The following is a 19,762-nucleotide window of genomic DNA, read 5'->3' as shown; positions in this document are numbered from 1 at the left end:
TGTTCTGGGATTGATTTGCACTTTTCGCACCAAAGTACGTTAATCTCTAGGAGACAGAACGTGTCTCCTTCCTGAGCGCTATGACGGCTGTGTGGTCCCATGGTGTTTATACTTGCGTGCTATTGTTTGTACAGATGAACGTGGTACCTTCAGGCATTTGGAAATTGCTCCTAAGGATGAACCAGACTTTATTTTCTGAGGTCTTGGCTGATTTCTTTTGATTTTCCCATGATGTCAAGCAAAGAGGCACTGAGTTTGAAGGTAGGCCTTGAAATACATCCACAGGTACACCTCCAATTGACTCAAATGATGTCAATTAGGCTATCAGAAGCTTCTAAAGCCATGACATCATTGTCTGGAATTTTCCAAGCTGTTTAAAGGCACAGTCAACTTAGTGTATGTAAACTTCTGACCCACTGGAATTGTGATACAGTGAATTATAAGTGAAATAATCTGTCTGTAAACAATTGTTGGAAAAATGACTTGTGTCATGCACAAAGTAGATGTCCTAACCGACTTGCCAAAACTATAGCTTGTTAACAGGACATTTGTGGAGTGGTTGAAAAATGAGTTTTAATGACTCCAAGCTAAGTGTATGTAAACTTCCGACTTCAACTGTGTATCTGAGTCTTGATATATCTGAGTTAGTCTTGGACGGATGTTCTGATCTAAAGTCAAGTCTTAGGGGTGTCTGGAAAGACAGGTAGCTATAAATTACAGCATAGCTGGCAAGTCGCATTCAAGGAACAGAATCACACACCAGTGACCCCTGTGACAAACACCAGATAGCTGCACACACACACACACACACACACACACACACACACACACACACACACACACACACACACACACACACACACACACACACACATACTGCTTGACTTTATTAATACCACCAGGCCTACATAGTGAATCCTGGACTGGCCCTAGTCCACAACCATCGTGACACGGCACAAATTCTGACTTCCAGTACTGCCTTTGGTATTTCAGTCTGTACCTCCCTTGAGAGTGTGTGTGTGTGTATTTGTGAGAGAGGAGAACACGGTTTCACAGCCAAGACAAGGAGAGAGAGATTGGGAGAGGGAAAGAGACCTTGTTAGGTTATGGACCTGGAGGTACACCCAGTCCCTTCTCTTTCCTTTATCTCTATCGTTTCTATCCTCCATTTTGTTTTGAGGCTGACCTATCTTCTTATACGAGTCTACTTCTCTTCTTCCTCAGAATGGGCTCAACGCGTTGCACCTGGCAGCTAAGGAGGGCCACGTGGAGCTGGTCCAGGAGCTGCTGGAGAGAGGCTCAGCTGTGGACTCGGCCACCAAGGTGGGTTCCCGTACCGCACTGCCGTATGTGGAGCTAGCACAGTATGATAGAATCATATTAGGAAGAGCTACAGTACATGAGCTCCTTCCGTCCACGTCCGCTGTAGGTAGACTATTCATTTTATCCACAACTGGGTAAAGGCTTGTTAGAAGCTTGCATGCTGGTCAAGTGTTAGGATTATATTTATCTTAGCTGCTTTGGACTTTTGTATTACAAATAAAGATAGTTAGAATTATCATAATCAAATGAGCTGTCAAAAGAAAGTACTCCAAAGATCATAGACGATAACACATTTTGTTTTTCTTCCGTTGTGAAATCTGATGTGCTGTTTTACGCCGAAAGGGAATTGTGCATTGTTTTGGTTTGTTTTGGGTTGATATTGTACTTTCCAACTGAGATAAAATATTTTAAACGACACGAAAACAGGATGTATTTCTCTGAAAAGTCGTTCAAGGTATCAGTCTCCAAATTAAGGACCCTAAACGTGGTTCAAGTGTCACACACGGGGTTTAACCAGGTCAATGTCCTGAAACAACTCTTGCCCTACATTAACCTGACTCTTAACCTTTCCAACAGTGAGATAACACTACCATACCCAGGGCAGACAGCCATATCCCTAACCAGCACCCAATGGACTGCACTGCACTGCAACCTATCGCCGTCACATGACTGTGCAGTCTAGCTTCAGACCACTATGGTGTAGCAGGCAGGAAAAGGGATACAGCTAGTTTCATTGAACATGGAGGTAGTTATGCCAAGCTGTGAAAATGGAGAACGTCCATTCCTTCTAAGCAGCATGTTTAGGTGTTGTGTGACTTGTTACAGATGTAGGACCTTAATTTCATCACTCGGTTGCAGGAGAACTTTCCTGCAATGCAGGAAATTTCAAACGTGTAGTGTGTTTGAGGTTTAAAAGAATTTACTGTCTTGTGTTTTATAGCATATTTAATTGTGTTTACTGTACATGACTCATTTAAATGTGTATTTTGACAACAGAACATCCCAAACTTTTTGAAACAGATTTCCACTCTGAAACAAGAGCCTCTTGACTTGATTTGTTCATCAGCATGGCCTAATTAAAAGCATTGTGAGATTAAGGCTCTCTATGAGTGATAACGCTTCGTTATTTCTAGCTGTCTGTGTCACAGCATCATTAGGAGTGCAACTCAGAAAGGCCCCCTCATCTCGATCACTGAGCCATAGGTGTCTGTGGATATGCCTGTTTGGGGTGTCACATCTTTAATCAGTGATGGAGAGAATTAATGAAGATGGGTGAAAAAATGATGAATAGGAGTGCCTGTAGACAATGAGATGGCGGTGGTGAGTGTGTGTGTGTGTGTGTGTGTGTGTGTGTCAAACATTTGATACTACTGTAATAGTAATACAATTTGTATGCTTTTTGTCAAAGCTGAAATACAGGACAAAGTCGTTTTTGTAATTTCTATTTATGTCAGAAATGACAGTTTATGTCATTACTGTATGTTATTCATCCTCTTTGTAAGACAGAGTTGAAAAGTGAACCCCTTGTTTTGTGTATTGATTGACACAGTTCGCCTTGTTCTCTATAATGGTGTAATATGTGTCTCTCTGTGTTCTTCCATCCCAGAAAGGGAACACAGCCCTCCACATTGCCTCTCTGGCCGGACAGGCGGAGGTGGTGAAGATACTGGTGAAGCGCGGAGCAGAAATCAACTCTCAGTCTCAGGCAAGAGATTTTTATTTTTTATTTTATTTAACCTGTATTTAACTAGGCAAGTCAGTTAAGAACACATTCTTATATACAATTACGGCCTACCCCGGCCAAACCCTAACCCGAACGACGCTGGGCCAATTGTGCGCCACCCTATGGGACTCCCAATCAAGGCCGGTTGTGAAACAGCCTGGAATCGAACCATGGTCTGTAGTGACGCCTCTATCACTGAGATGCAGTGCCTTAGCCCGTTGCGCCACTCGGGAGCCCTAAACAGTAGCATGGCAGCAGCCATCTTGCTTTCATCTCTAATCCCTACCAACTCTGATTAGGATTTGTGTGGCAAAATGATGCCATACCATTGCTGTGACCACACGATGCTTTGGACATAATAAGTATTATACCAGTTTATAGGCATACAGTGCATTCGGAAAGTAATCAGAGTCCTTGACTTTTTCCACATTTTGTTACGTTACAGCCTTATTCTAAAATGTATTAAATCAATTTTTTCCTAATCAGTCTACTCACAGTACCCCATAATGACAAAGCCAAACCTGTTTTTTAGAAATGTTTGCAAATATATATATATATATATATATAAAAAAAATGATATCACATTCACATCAGTATTCAGACCCTTTACTCAGTACTTTGTTGAGGCACCCAGCGATTAAAGCCTTGAGTCTTCTTGCATATGACACACCTTTAATTTGAGAGTTTCTCCCATTCTTCTCTGCAGATCCTCTCAAGCTCTGTCAGGTTGGATGTGGAGCGTCACTGCACAGCTATTTTCAGGTCTCTCCAGATACAGTGAGGGAAAAAAGTATTTGATCCCCTGCTGATTTTGTACATTTGCCCACTGACAAAGAAATGATCAGTCTATAATTTTAATGGTAGGTTTATTTGAACAGTGAGAGACAGAATAACAACAAAAAAATCCAGAAAAACGCATGTCAAAAATGTTATAAATTGATTTGCATTTTAATGAGGGAAATAAGTATTTGACCCCCTCTCAATCAGAAAGATTTCTTGCTCCCAGGTGTCTTTTATACAGGTAACGAGCTGAGATTAGGAGCACACTCTTAAAGGGAGTGCTCCTAATCTGTTTGTTACCTGTATAAAAGACACCTGTCCACAGAAGCAATCAATCAGATTCCAAACTCTCCACCATGGCCAAGACCAAAGAGCTCTCCAAGGATGTCAGGGACAATATTGTAGACCTACACAAGGCTGGAATGGGCTACAAGACCATCGCCAAGCAGCTTGGTGAGAAGGTGACAACAGTTGGTGCGATTATTCGCAAATGGAAGAAACACAAAATAACTGTCAATCTCCCTCGGCCTGGGGCTCCATGCAAGATCTCACCTCGTGGAGTTGCAATGATCATGAGAACGGTGAGAAATCAGCCCAGAACTACATGGGAGGATCTTGTCAATGATCTCAAGGCAGCTGGGACCATAGTCACCAAGAAAACAATTGGTAACACACTACGCCGTGAAGGACTGAAATCCTGCAGCGCCTGCAAGGTCCCCCTGCTCAAGAAAGCACATATACATGCCCGTCTGAAGTTTGCCAATGAACATCTGAATGATTCAGAGGACAACTGGGTGAAAGTGTTGTGGTCAGATGAGACCAAAATGGAGCTCTTTGGCATCAACTCAACTCGCCGTGTTTGGAGGAGGAATGCTGCCTATGAACCCAAGAGCAACATCCCCACCGTCAAACATGGAGGTGGAAACATTATGCTTTGGGGGTGTTTTTCTGCTAAGGGGACAGGACAACTTCACCGCATCAAAGGGACGATGGACGGGGCCATGTACCGTCAAATCTTGGGTGAGAACCTCCTTCCCCCAGCCAGGGCATTGAAAATGGGTCGTGGATGGGTATTCCAGCATGACAATGACCCAAAACACACGGCCAAGGCAACAAAGGAGTGGCTCAAGAAGAAGCACATTTTGGTCCTGGAGTGGCCTAGCCAGTCTCCAGACCTTAATCCCATAGAAAATCTGTGGAGGGAGCTGAAGGTTTGAGTTGCCAAACGTCAGCCTCGAAACCTTAATGACTTGGAGAAGATCTGCAAAGAGGAGTGGGACAAAATCCCTCCTTAGATGTGTGCAAACCTGGTGGCCAACTACAAGAAACGTCTGACCTCTGTGATTGCCAACAAGGGTTTTGCTACCAAGTACTAAGTCATGTTTTGTAGAGGGTTCAAATACTTATTTCCCTCATTAAAATGCAAATCATTTTATAACATTTTTTGACATGCGTTTTTCTGGATTTTTTAGTTGTTATTCTATCTCTCACTCTTCAAATAAACCTACCATTAAAATTATAGACTGATAATTTCTTTGTCAGTGGGCAAACGTACAAAATCAGCAGGGGATCAAATACTTTTTTCCCTCACTGTATGTCCTATCGGGTTCATGTCCGGGCTCTGGCTGGGCCACTCAAAGACATTGAGACGTATTCCTGTGTTGTCTTGGCGGTGCGCTTAGGGTCGTTGTCCTGTTGGAAGGTGAATCTTCGCTCCAGTCTGAGGTCATGAGCGCTCTGGAGCTGGTTTTCATCAAGGATCTCTCTGTGCTTTGCTCCGTTCATCTTTCCCTCGATCCTGACTAGTCTCCCAATCCCTGACGCTGAAAAACATCCCCATGCTGCCCCATGTATGCTGCCACCACCATACTTCACCGTAGGGATGGTGCCAGGTTAACTCCAGATGTGTCGCTTGGCATTCAGGCCAAAGAGTTCAATCTTGGTTTCATCAGACCAGAGAATCTTGTTTCTCATGGTCTGAGAGTCCTTTAGGTGCCTTTTGGCAAACTCCAAGAAGGCTGTCATGTGCCTTTTAGTGAGGAATGGCTTCCGTCTGGTCACTCTACCATAAATGCCTGATTGGTGGAGTGCCGACGAGATGGTTGTCCTTCTGGAAGTTCTCCCATCTCCACATAGGAACTCTGGAGCTCTGTCAGAGTGACCAAGACCCTTCTCCCCCGATTGCTCAGTTTGGCCAGGAGGCCAGCTCTGGGTGGCCAGTTTGGCGGGCGGCCAGCTCTGGTGGTTCCAAACTTCATCCTCTTAAGAATGATGGAGGTCACAGTGTTCTTGGGGACCTTCAATGCTGCAGACATTTTTTGGTACCCTTCCCCAGATCTGTGGCTCGAAACAATCCTGTCTTGGAGCTCTACGGACAATTCCTTCAAGCTCATGACTTGGTTTTTGCTCTGACATGCACTGTCAACTGTGAGACCTTATATAGACAGGTGTGTGCTTTCAAAATCATGTCCAATCAATTGAATTTACCACAGGTGAACTCCAATCAAGTTGTAGAACCATGAATGATCAATTTCGAGTCTTGTAGAACCTTAGCTCAATTTCGAGTCTCATAGCAAAGGGTCTGAATACTTATGTAAATAAGGTATTTTTCTTTTTTAAACCTTTTTTCGCTTTTTCATTATGGGGTATTGCGTGTAGATTGATGAGGAAACAAATTAATTTTAATCAATTTTAGAGTAACATAACAAAATGTGAAGGGGTTCTGAATACTTTCCGAATGCACCGTACATGCCTATGCAAATAACTATGGACATATGGGCTATGGACATACTTGTTGTCTGTGCAGTCAAATTATATTGTATTTGTTCTTCCTCCACAAAATGATGCATCACCAAAATGTTGTAACCTACTGTTGGCCTGCAGCAGATGATATTATACCTTTCTCTAATGTTGTACTGTTGTGTCTCCAGAATGGCTTCACCCCTCTGTACATGGCTGCTCAGGAGAACCACATGGACGTGGTGCGTTACCTACTGGAGAATGGAGGTAACCAGAGCACCGCTACAGAGGTAGGGAGTGTGTATCTGTGTGTATGTGTGTGTGTGTATCTTCGTACATGTTTTCAGCAAATGGTTTGAAGTTTTCAGTCTGTGTGAGGATGTGTGTGAACATTGTGTTTCACCAGGCATAGTCCTGATGAAATAAAGTTTGTGCTGTTTTATGCCTTGTTGGTCTGTGGCTATGCATAACCTTCTACCTCCCCCCTCTCCTTCCTTCCCTCCAGGATGGCTTCACCCCACTGGCCATCGCGCTGCAGCAGGGCCACAACCAGGTGGTGTCCGTCCTGCTGGAGAACGACACCAAGGGTAAGGTGCGGCTGCCCGCCCTGCACATCGCCGCCCGCAAGGACGACACCAAGTCTGCCGCGCTGCTCCTCCAGAATGACCACAATGCAGACGTGCAGTCCAAGGTACGGCCGGAGGGAAGGGGTTAAGGGTTAAAACGTGCATCTGTGTTATTACGTTAGCATGGCTCTGTGGTGCTACGACCATGTGTTGTCAATGGGGGCAAGCCCGACGTGCAGTAGGACTGTAAGGAAATTGAATACAGGGTACTTCTTACAGTTTTGTTTGTAAGTGCTTTGTGGTGTATTTCTAGTATCAATACGAACAAGTTTCAATGAAAAAAGGGTGTAATGAGAGTGAGTCAGTGTCGACATACGTTAGCCCTTGTTCATCTGTCTCTGGTGTGTACCTGTAGCTGTCTCTCGGTCTGTCCATCTCTCTCTCCTTCAGTGTCTGTGCGCCACTAGTTCATTGGTCCTGCCACTAACCGGGTCTCTCTCTCTTCCTGTCTTATCTGTTTGTCTGATCCACTCACACCCCCCTCCCCCCCATCACTTTCAACCGCATCCCCGGTGTTTATGTGTAGCACTGTCCACTGCACGGAGTGTGTGGAATATGCTATTGTCCACAGGTCGTATTGTTGAATGTTGCAATTTGAGGGTTGCATGTATCCTTGGGTTTCAGGAAAAATGGGTTTTAGGGGTGTGTGGGTGAGGGGTAAGGGGATGGATGGGCTGTGGCTAGAGTGAAGTGCAGGTTCTCTTATTTTGAAGGACAGTAGCCTGTACTGAAATAATATTCTATAGTACACCAGGGCTTTTCAATGAACTGTCCTCAAGGTCTTCACTGTGCACTGCTGGGTTCTGTAGTTGGTTGAACAGTTGTTTTCGTTGATTGGCCAGAGTCCACTCATGGATTACCAATGTCTGAATCAGTCCCTTTTGATTGATTGATTGATTTTTGGGTAAAGCAAATTTGCACCGTTTAAAAACAAGTGAAAGATACAAAGAACCCCAGAGGCCAACACATGAAAGCATTAAATACCCGTATTTCCAATGTGGTCCTCGGTGTAGGACGATAACAGGAAACAGAATGAGTGAAAACCAGCAGTGCTGCTGTTGTCCACCAGGCATTGAACAGCCCTGCGCTGCAAACACTATGGCATACCAGTTATCATTGGTGTTGTCACTGAACATAACTTTGTCCTTGTGTCAGGCCTAATGTTAATGATATTACATAATATAATACAGTGTATGCCAGCGTTTCCCAAACCCGGTCCTTGGTAACCCAAGGGGTACATGTTTAGTTTTTTGCCCTAACACTACACAGCTGAATGAAATTATCAAAGCTTGATTATTAGTTGATTATTTGAATCAGCTTTGTAGTGCTAGGGCAAAAAAACTAAACGTGTACCCCTTGGGTTCCCGAGGACCGGGTTTGGGAAACCCTAGTGTATGCCGACATGAAATGCTGTTTACGGCTGTTTCCATGAAGTACTCTTCACCATGACTCACACGGGAGACCCAGAGGAGGGTGGATGAAGACTGCAGCATGAAAACACACTCTCACGCACACTTATAGGTAGACATTAAACACAGAGCACTCTCACCAAATACCTCTGAAACACAGTCCTACGACGATTACCTGAATTAGTTTGGCAATAACCACCATCTTAAAAGCATACTTTCAAATGTGAAAAAGACTATAAATAGGACGACTCTCTAGTGAGTTTGGCCTTGTGGTACAACATGGGTGCCATACATCACTGTTGTGTGTGTTGTATAGAGTGAGGAAGGTCTGCTCATAGAAAATAGTATTATGCACAGTATACATGTATGTCTATGGACTTGCTACTCTCGTTGTAAAACATCTCAAGGTCTTTGGATAAAAGAAGCGATAAAGCATATGAAGAGTTTATTTCCAAATCCCTATATCCACAAATGTTTCACATTTGTGTTTTTTTCATCAGAAATTGCTTATTTCATGTGTGTGTAAAATATTACTGTTCTCAGATTTTTTTATACACAGATTTTAGATGTTTTTTTGTTGTTTGCAAAATGCTAAATATCCATTGTTTAGCCGTAATGGAATGTTCGTATCCTGTATATTTGACCGTGATATGTGGTTCTCACCTACCCATCTTAACATGAATGCACTTACTGTAAGTCGCTCTGGATAACAGCATTTGCTAAATGACTACAGATCTATAGATATCACATTACTGTATTGATTTTTATTTTATTTTTGTATTTTTTAATATTGATGTCACAAATGTATCATTTGTACAGTTCTTTATTAAAAATGTAGTTATTTGTTACATTTGACTGTGTAAAACCTGTCAGTACTTATTTATCTGAAAGTGAGGCGGATATATAGCATTTTGCATTTTTTTTTATTTTTTACATTGAACAACCCCATGATGTGATTATATAGTGAAAAAACACACCAGTCGCTTTCATAATTTCTTTAAACAATAAAAGCTAATTTCAGAAAATGTATATATAGCATTTTGGAATTAAACTCTTCATATACAGTCTAGCGATTAAGCTGTTTTTGAAGAGAATCATACCACTCTAGCTACGTTGCCTGTATTTCTTGTACTGCACATTCTACCCTGAACTTTGAGCATCTGTATGACTGTGTGTAAAATAACTAAGGTCTTTCCCTTCCTCATCTCTACTGCTTCAGATGATGGTCAATAGGACTACGGAGGTATAACCACTATGTCTAGCACTCAAACCTTCATCATAACCCCATCACTTTTATTGTTTGTCTTTGTGTCGTTTCAGCACTTTATTTCCCTTACTTCTATAGCATTGGATGGTGGAAATAGCCTCGGGTCTTTCAGTCCTTCACAATCTCTTTGTTTTTTTTGTAATGTTAAGCATGCATGGTGATATCTCGAATGGCCCACTCTCTCAAGTAGCTTTTTCCGCACATCATGTGCCTTAGCAGTTTGTCTTTCAGTTTGAAAACTGTTATTGGCTCATTTATTTTACTTTGTGCATACTTTCGACATACTTTCGTTTTCATTGGTTGAGTTTCTGGAGTTTCATTGATGCTATCCCAAGCTCAGAGAGTTGATTTATATATAGTCTTACTGATAATCTCATAATCACCTATACATTTCACACTAAGATGATATATAGATTTTACATAATGATGGATAATAATTTTTACAGTGATAAAGGGATACTTCGAGATTTTGGCAATGAGGCCCTTCATCTGCTTCCCAGAGTCAGATGAACTTGTGGATACCATTTTTATGTCTCTGCGTACAGTTTGAAGAAAGTTGCTAACTCGCGCTAGCACAATTGCTAACTAGCATTAGCGTAATGACTTGAAGTCTTTTTTATGTCTCTTCCAGTCATTGTGCTAACACTAGTTAGCATTGGCTCGCAAAACTACCTCTAACTTCCTTCTTACTGGAAAACAGAGACATAACAATGGTATCCACAAGTTCATCTGACTCTGGGGAAGTAGATAAAGGGCCTCATTGCCTAAATCCTGAAGTATCCCTTTAATGTTTATATATATATATATATAGAATGTATATATGTTGTGTTGCATGCCATTCATTTATATTGTAGATGCACTATGAACTAAATCGATATTATTTGACAAAACATAAAATAATGTTGTTGATATAATGAGGTCGGAATTAACACATCTTTACAATTACAAAGGGCTTGAGATAAGATAAAGAAATAGTAATATTATGAGAACTATATCAATGCAAATATATGTACATTATTCTTGCAAACAAGCATGCTTTTATATAGTATAGTATACTACTGCAATGACATGATAGAACGTCAATCAAAAAGTATCCAGGTGTTTTGCAGATAATTTTCTTGAAGAACAGAAGCACTATATAGCATGATGCATCCCGTCTATTTTCATTTGCACCATTATCAGCTTTAAATGTGTAATTTTGAATCATTGCGTAGTCACTACAATTCTTCACACTTTTGTAAATAATGTTTTCACATTAAATCGGACCATATCTTTCAGAATGGAAAGGTAAGGCAAGAATTTCCCAATACTCCAACCGCTCTGCAATAGCTCTCTCTGATTTCTTATGATTCCTAACATGACAATATGGCGTACAGTGACATAGTGCACTTTGGTGTTGATAAAAATAAAACCGTCATGTTTTTTTTTTATTTGGTGGCTTTTTTCTCTGTCCTGTAACTGTATGGTTAACTAATACTGTGTGTCAATTGTTTGGTTGATATTAACAGTCTGTGTGAACTGTACGTCCACTTGTTTTTTAATTCCTTCATTTATTTCTTTATTATTTAAGTAAATGGAGAAACTATACAGTTTATTTTGTTCTGACTGTAGGATTACCAGTTGCATGGTAGTGATCTTTCTGCATGGTAGTGATCTTTCTGAGTGTGTTTGTGTGTGTAATACATACAGTAGGTAATTTGCGTGTATGTGTGTAATTGAGTCATCATTTTCTGAAACTGAATTTTAAGATTTCTTTCCCTTCATCTCTTTGGTTTCCTCCCTCTTCTGAGTTTGGAGCGTTGCTCTTTTACATTTACTAATTTCCTTTTCTTTCTTCCCTTTGATGATGGTTAATGCGACTGCTGCATGCTGGGATATTGGAGGTCAAGGGTTAGGCTTTGGGGGTCATGAATGAGGCTAGTATCTAACCCACTGTCTCTCTCTCCCTTCCTCTTGCTATGTTCACCCCTGTGTTACAGAGTGGATTCACGCCACTTCATATTGCTGCCCACTATGGAAACGTGAACGTGGCCACACTGCTGCTAAATCGTGGGGCGGCTGTGGACTTTACAGCTAGGGTAGGTACCATTACCATAGCCCAGGCTGAAACTATTACAACAGCCTTCTGATCTGCAGTCAGATGCGCTATTGTTGTGCAGTGTTGGATTCTGGGTTAAACTTGGAACATTGCTATCCTAGAGACTGGTTTTTACATCAGAAGTTAATGGTTATCTGTAGGAGCCAGATGGCTTTGGAATGTGCTGGGTGGACGGGAGGAAGTCACAGGATTGCTATAGGGGATACGGGTGGACATCTTTGGATTAGGCAAATGAGGGATTGAGGTTATGTCAGATCCCCTTAAGGGAGAAATTATGGTTTATTACCCTATTACTTTGTCTTCCTGTCGAACCACAATAGATGTAAGGATTGGAGAGAAGGAGCAGTGTCTAAATTGGAGTATATATACTTGTGGTGGTAGAAACATGTTTTGTCTAATGCAGCGGTATTGATCCTCTGGGAAGAATAAACTTGGCTACGCTTTCATAGTGTCCGTAGAGTTTTACTCTGAGAATTAGAACCTAACAGCAGCGAGGTCTTGTGATCCATCCCAATAGCCTCTTTTGTGTTCTTTCCTTTACTGGAAATAGTGCAAAGATTGTAGGTTATAGGAAGGGCTGCCCACACACACTGTGCCAACATAGCACTGAGTCCAAGAACCATAAAACACAGGAGACTTTAGAGCACACTCGCGCACACACGCGCGCACACACACACGCACACGCACACACACACACATTTAAAGTGAGTAGAGTGAAATGCCCTTTAGGAACCCACAGTCAGCAATTGAGTCGCTTTCTAGGACAATGACACCTTCTGCCTCAGCACTTCCCGTTTCTCGGAATCCTCATGTCCATGTGTGTGGTCCCCATCAGCCGCTCAGACAGAGAGAGGAATGAGTCTTAGGAGAATGCCAGTCCTTTTCATGAGACAGAACTCAAGGCGAGAGATGGAGAGAGTCATCTGGCCAAGCTGAAAGGTTACTTGAAGGTCACAGACTCAATGCAGTCCTGTTCTGACTGAGCCCTTTGTGTCTACAACTTCAGCACAAATCTACTAACTCAGCAAGGGACTCCACAGTCAGAAACCTTACCTTTTATTTGCAGAAACGTAACACTCAAAACCACTGTAGTTTCTGCTGTGTCATACTTTCTCAGGCACTTTTTCAGTCACAGTCAACATAACAAGCTGTGTGTCCTGCAGTGCTCTGGACCAGGCTGAGAAAAAAAGCTCAGCTTTCACATTGTCAGGATTTCACAGAAATCAGAGGAGTGGCCGAACGCCAAAATAACATAACACATCCTAACAGAAAGAATGAACAGGAGCCATTCATCAGCAATTCCATTCAATTCAAGCTCTATTGTCCCAGCAAGGAAATTCATTGAGGTGTATTAGAAAGCGTGACATCAGTCACTAGACGCCTTGTCCTGAACTACCCCCACTGTCTGTGGAACAACATTGCACGTAATAGAAACTGGTCAAAAGTAGTGCACTGTGTAGGGAATAGGGTGCCATTTGGGCCGCTGACTAGGTTATAACACAGCTCTGTTATTGCCACAGATGGGTCAGTGTGGGTCAGGGTATCAGTTATCACGATTATAACTCTAATATTCTAGTAAAGCAGTCTGTCTAATCAGGAAAACATCTGTACCGGCTGGTAGACTTGATCAAATAATAAAGCCCTGCATGTGTTTACTAGTAAACAAGCTCCACAACAACAATAATGCCATAGAAAACCCTAACCTAAGAGAACCCTAACCTAAGAGAACCCTAACCTAAGAGAACCCTAACCTAAGAGAACCCTAACCTAAGAAATCCTTAACCTAAGAGAACCCTAACATAAGAGAACCCTAACCTAAGAAAGCCCTGAACTAAGAAAACCCTAACCTAAGATTTGAGGTAAACAGGGGATACTGTATGTAACAACATTACTCGTAATAGAAATGGTATACTGGCCTTGTAACAGCACATATGTATACAGTAGGATAGGTAGTTATATACCATTAGTTCATTGGTTTATTTCGTTTTAAATGTGTCTTCAATTGGGTTCTATGTATTTCAGAATGGGATCACACCCCTCCACGTGGCCTCTAAGCGTGGCAACGCTAACATGGTGCGCCTCCTACTGGACAGGGGGTCTCAGATCGACGCTAAGACTAGAGTGAGTCCACACAAACACACACACACTCATACATACAGTACACGTATACACACACATACACACGTACACACACACACACACCGTTTGACCCCCTCACTGTGCACAAGTGTGTGACGCAGTGTCCTTTCTACCAAACTGTCATTATTGTCCAGTAGCAGTGCTGCAGTCACTTTCCACCAGACTCAGCCGTGGATATCTTCTTCAGCTGCAGCAATGTATCATTGTCTCATCCACAGCCAGTGGTGACGCACTGGGTCGCTGTGTGTTGTGTGTGTGTGTGTGTGTGTGTGTGTGTGTGTGTGTGTGCGTGCGTGCGTGCGTGCGTGTGTGTTTTAAGTTTATGTACTGTGTAAGTAGGTGTACTCACTGTTCATATTGTATGTGGGTGTGTTGATAAGTGTGAGATAGGGAGTGTGTGTGTGTGTGTGTACTGCATAGCTGTTGGATGTGTGTGTGAGTGAGAGCTGCAGCACTATGTATTTACGGCTAGCTCACTAGAGAATAACTTGTTGAGTCTAAAAGCCTTCCATTTTGACACGCTGTTATTCTTGTGTCCTTGGCTGTTTCGCTGCTCAATCAGCTTACTGCATTAACTTAGGGCAAAAATCCCTTCTGACGCAATCACTCTCCCTGCTCTCTCAAATCACTCCATCACTATACCTCCCTCCTCCCTGAGCCTGACAATCTATCCATCTTTCATAACAGAAAACATGCTGTTTTTAGTAACGCGATAGATATTTACGCGTCTGTTACCAAGGTATTACATCCTGATATCGTTCTAAGGTCCAGAGTTAAACTAAATATCGTATGAATAAAGATGATGTGATTAGACCCAAACGTAACGAAAACTTCCACTTAACGTTTGAGTACAGTTCCCGGTCAGGGCAGGACAGTGCCCGTTTAGACTGTTAGCATTCTATTACCTGCGTATTATATCCATATCATTTGTATTGTCCAGAGTTAATGTTGATATAATATCATATAGGTGGCTGCGTCTCAAATCTGAAATGGCACCCTAATCCCTATATAGTGCACTACTTTTGACCAGTGGCCGATAGTGCACAATTTTTTTTTTTACCACAACCCTATGTAGGGAATAGGGTGCCATTTGGTCCGCTGACTAGGTTATAACACAGCTCTGTTATTGCCACAGACGGGTCAGTGTGGGTCAGGGTATCAGTTATCACGATTATAACTCTAATATTCTAGTTAAGCAGTCTGTCTAATCAGGAAAACATCTGTACCGGCTGGCAGACTTGATAAAATAATAAAGCCCTGCATGTGTTTAGTGGGAAACGAGCTCCACAACAACAACAACAATAATGCCATAGAAAACCCTAACAGCGGGGCCATCCTTGTGTTTTCTTTGTGCATTTTATTACACAAGCAGAGTTAAGATAAACAGGGCATACTGTATTTTTTGTTTTGTCTGTGCCAGTTTGATCTCTGGTGTGTGTGTGTGTGTGTGTGTGTGTGTGTGTGTGTGTGTGTGTGTGTGTGTGTGTGTGTGTGTGTGTGTGTGTGTGTGTGTGTGTGTGTGTGTGAGTGCGTGTCCATGTGTGTGCTTATGAGAGTGGTGAGGTTAACATGTCACTGAAGCAAAGGTCAAGGACATTTCAGCCGCCATGTTTCAATACGTGTCTCTACATGCTACTGTATGCATCCGTTGTTTGACACGGGAATTTGAATTTAACAAAGCCTTTCGTCCACTGATAATCAATGTACAAGATACTCAGGGGTCATAGCCACAGATATAATCTAGTCAGATAATGTAAGTCCATTGTGGATGAATGAGGTTCACCCTGTAGTGAACCAGGGAATGGAACAATCACCCCGGCCCTTAGATGTCACAATCTGATCTATACCCTGCTACCACCGGTGACCTTGTCTTATGTGTATACGTGTGTTTATTCATGCGAGATTGGGGGTTGTTTTGTGTGTGTGCGCGCGCGTGTGTTTTGTTTGCCCTGTGTGTTTGAACCGTATGTATGTGTGTGTGTGCGTGTTCATGTGGTATGGGGTTATTGGTATGTGTGTGTGGTGTGTGTGTGGTGTGTGTGTGTGTGTGTGTGTGTGTGTGTGTGTGTGTGTGTGTGTGTGTGTGTGCGCGCGTGTGTGTGCGTGCGCGTGTGTGTGTGCGCGTGTGCGTATTTGACCATCTGTGTGTGTGTTTTCTGCAGGACGGCCTCACACCTCTACACTGCGCGGCCAGGAGTGGACATGACCCTGCAGTGGAGCTACTGCTGGAGAGAGGAGCACCCATGCTAGCCAGGACCAAGGTACACACACACACACACACACTCATAACACCCAGCCCCCGTGGTTATATCTGCGGGTTGAATAAACAGAAAAGTGGTGAAGTGGTAAAAGAGGATGGTAGCAGTGCCGGCTATGTTATGTGTTATGATTGTGAGGCGATATACACATTTGACAGACACAAGACGGGGACATCAAAATGGTATGTCAAGGGAACTGTACTATTCAGATGGGTTAAATGGAATAGTAACCCAACTGAAATCTGGACAGTGGCTGTAGGTCTATAACCTCTCACATAGCCTTATATAATATTAACTCCTCCAGTATTAAACATTTCTTGCAGTAAAATTATACATCAAATTTTTACTCTGGGACAGGAGTGGCGAAATATTATTGATTTATTTCAGCAACTTGAGAGAATGAATTAATGAATTAATGAATTAACCATCTGTAAAGGTAGTGGTGCTATCTTTATTTCAACCACATAAAATATGCATCCTGGTCAAACTGAAATCTTATCAAAAACATGTTTGGTTGTTTTAACAGCTTTTCATTTCCTTAAAACCGGTCAAACTGATGTAATTTGGAAATTTTGCATGGAAAACCTTTCCCATGTATTTTTTGTTATTGCATTTGCTCCCCGGTCCCTAAAAGTTTTTGCTGCGCGGGCCTCCGATTTTCACTTTATCACTTATAGTCGGGCGGTTGTGGATGGGTTATTAGCAATTATGGGCAGGTGCGGGTGAACAAACAGCTGACCCATGCATCACTAACACACACCCTCTCTCTGACCATCTTCTCTCTCTCTCTCTCTCTCTCTCTCTCTCTCTCTCTCTCTCTCTCTCTCTCTCTCTCTCTGTAGAACGGTCTGTCTCCTCTCCACATGTCAGCTCAAGGCGACCATGTTGAGTGTGTCAAGCACCTGCTGCAGCATAAGGCGCCTGTTGATGATGTCACACTGGACTACTTGACGGCGCTGCACGTCGCCGCCCACTGCGGTCACTACAGAGTCACCAAGCTGCTGCTGGACAAGAGGGCAAACCCCAACGCTAGAGCACTGGTAAAACTCACACACCTATTACCACTAGTACAATGACTTCCAATACTCTAGGTCTATACGCTATCTATACAAAAGTATGTGGACACCCCTTCAAATGAGTGGATTCGGCTATTTGACAGGTATATAAAATCGAACACACAGCCATGCAATCTCCATAGACGAACATTGGCAGTAGAATGGCCTTACTGAAGAGCTCAGTGACTTTCAACGTGGCACCGTCATAGGATGCCACCTTTCCAACAAGTCAGTTCATCAAATTTGTGTCCTGCTAGTGCTGCCCCGGTACTGTAAGTACTGTTAGTGTTAAGTGGGAACGTCTAGGAGCAACAACGGCTCAGCCGCGAAGTGGTAGGCCACACAAGCTCACAGAATGGAAACGCCGAGTGCTGAAGTGTTGAAGGGCTACAGTTAGGCCCTAAAGCTTTGGCTTAGGTTACGAACTAACGGCAGATAAAAATTGTCTGTCCTCGGTTGCAACACTCACTACCGAGTTCCAAACTGGCTCTGGAAGCAACGTTAGCACAATATCTGTTCGCCGGGAGCTTCATGAAATGGGTTTTCATGGCCGAGCAGCCGCACACAAGTCTAAGATCACCACGCGCAATGCCAAGCGTCAGCTGGAGTGGTGTAAAACTCGCCGCCATTGGAGTCTGGATCAGTGGAAATGCGTTTTCTGGAGTGATGAATCACACTTCACCATCTGGCAGTCCGACGGAAGAATCTCGGTTTGGTGGATGCCAGTAGAACACTACCTACCCCAATGCATAGTGCCAACTGAAAAGTTTGCTGGAGTAGGAATAATGGTCTGAGGTTGTTTTTCATGGTTCAGGCTAGCCCCTTTTGTTCCTGTGAAGTGAAATCTTAACGCTACAGCATACAATGACATTCTAGACGATTCTGTGCTTCCAACTTTGTGGCAACAGTTTGGGGAAGGCCCTTTCCTGTTTCAGCATGACAATGCCCTGTGCACAAAGCGAGGTCCATACAGAAATGGTTTGTCGAGATCGGTGTGGAAGAACTTGACTGGTCTGCACAGAGCCCTGACCTCAACCCCATCGAACACCTTTGGGATGAATCGGAACGCCGTCTGCGAGCCAGGCCTAATCATCCAACATCTGTGCCCAACCTCACTAATGTGTCTTGTGGCTGAATGGAAGCAAGTCCTCTCAACAATGTTCCAACATCTAGTGGAAAGCCTTCCCAGAAAGAGTGAGGCTGTTATAGAAGCAATGGGGGTACCAACTCCATAGTAATGCCCATGATTTTGGAATGAGTTATTAGACGAGCAGGTGTCCACATACTTTTGGTCATGCGTTGTATGTGTGGTGGCTGTTTTGCCCATTCTGTCTCAGAGACAGAACGTTGGTAAAACAAAGTTTTGAGTGAAAATAAGATGGCCTCTTCTATCTGTCTCAACATGTCAACAATGTCCCTACATGTATATGCCACCTGTGCTGTAGGTGTGTTTCATTCATTCTGTGTCTGGGGTGTGTGTCTGTCAGAATGGTTTCACACCGCTGCACATTGCCTGTAAGAAGAATAGAGTGAAGGTGATGGAGCTGCTGGTCAAGTATGGAGCTTTTATCCAGGCCATCACAGAGGTAGGACATTAGCCTTCAAAATGTGAACTGTTACATCATAATACACAATTATACGTGTCTTATTAGACAATACACAAATTAGCTTCCACAATATACACAAGAATGCAACCCCACACCGCTTAAACCTTCAATACGGTTGACTTAAAGGTAGACTCTGCGAAATGACGTTGCCACGAGCAGCACCGGAGATATTGAGATGAGCGAGATGCAAGACTTTGCTCTCACACAGCCACACACAGTATCTGCGCATGTGCACGGGTTCGCTTCGCCCCGTTATAACGTGGTCGCCAGGGCACCGAAAGAGCGGAGAAGTTGAGCCTTGCGCTTCAACGCTCTTATTTGTTGTCGATATTGACCCGCTATGCGCTATTACTTTCTGCGTCTAAGTCATATCGCTTGAGTCTACCTTTAATATAATATCTGCCCATTTAGACATAGACTTGGTTGCACTAGTTTCATTAGCTAATATGTTTTGACCAGACCTGGCTTCAAACACATAAACAGTGCAGAACGTATGTAAAGATGAAATATTTCTTGATTTGATCTCTCTCGCCGTCGCCCTCTTCCTTTCTCTCTCTAGTCTGGCCTGACTCCCATCCACGTAGCAGCCTTCATGGGTCACCTCAACATTGTCCTGCTGCTGCTACAGAACGGCGCCTCGCCCGACGTCAGCAACATTGTGAGTGACGGGGGGGGGTTCATGTGGTGACGGACAGTTGTGCGGACGTGTCTTAGCACGCTGTTTGTTTACGCTGTCGC

General features: G+C 43.1%; 1 protein-coding gene across 1 annotated transcript in view; it reads left to right on the top strand.

Moving 5' to 3' along the window:
- LOC115194125 (ankyrin-2) overlaps positions 1-19,762 on the top strand; it is a 108,303-nt gene that overhangs the window by 30,962 nt on the left and 57,579 nt on the right. The window contains exons 3-13 of the mRNA XM_029753528.1: positions 1,225-1,323; positions 2,930-3,028; positions 6,757-6,855; positions 7,071-7,256; positions 9,820-9,843; positions 11,847-11,945; positions 13,988-14,086; positions 16,267-16,365; positions 17,205-17,402; positions 18,905-19,003; positions 19,584-19,682. Of these exons, the coding sequence (XP_029609388.1) occupies positions 1,225-1,323; positions 2,930-3,028; positions 6,757-6,855; positions 7,071-7,256; positions 9,820-9,843; positions 11,847-11,945; positions 13,988-14,086; positions 16,267-16,365; positions 17,205-17,402; positions 18,905-19,003; positions 19,584-19,682 (1,200 nt within the window). The remainder of the gene's footprint in view (positions 1-1,224; positions 1,324-2,929; positions 3,029-6,756; positions 6,856-7,070; positions 7,257-9,819; positions 9,844-11,846; positions 11,946-13,987; positions 14,087-16,266; positions 16,366-17,204; positions 17,403-18,904; positions 19,004-19,583; positions 19,683-19,762) is intronic.

Source organism: Salmo trutta, chromosome 5, assembly GCF_901001165.1.
Source record: "Salmo trutta chromosome 5, fSalTru1.1, whole genome shotgun sequence".
Classification (NCBI taxonomy): Eukaryota; Metazoa; Chordata; class Actinopteri; order Salmoniformes; family Salmonidae; genus Salmo; species Salmo trutta.
This window is presented reverse-complemented; position numbering and strand designations above follow the sequence as displayed.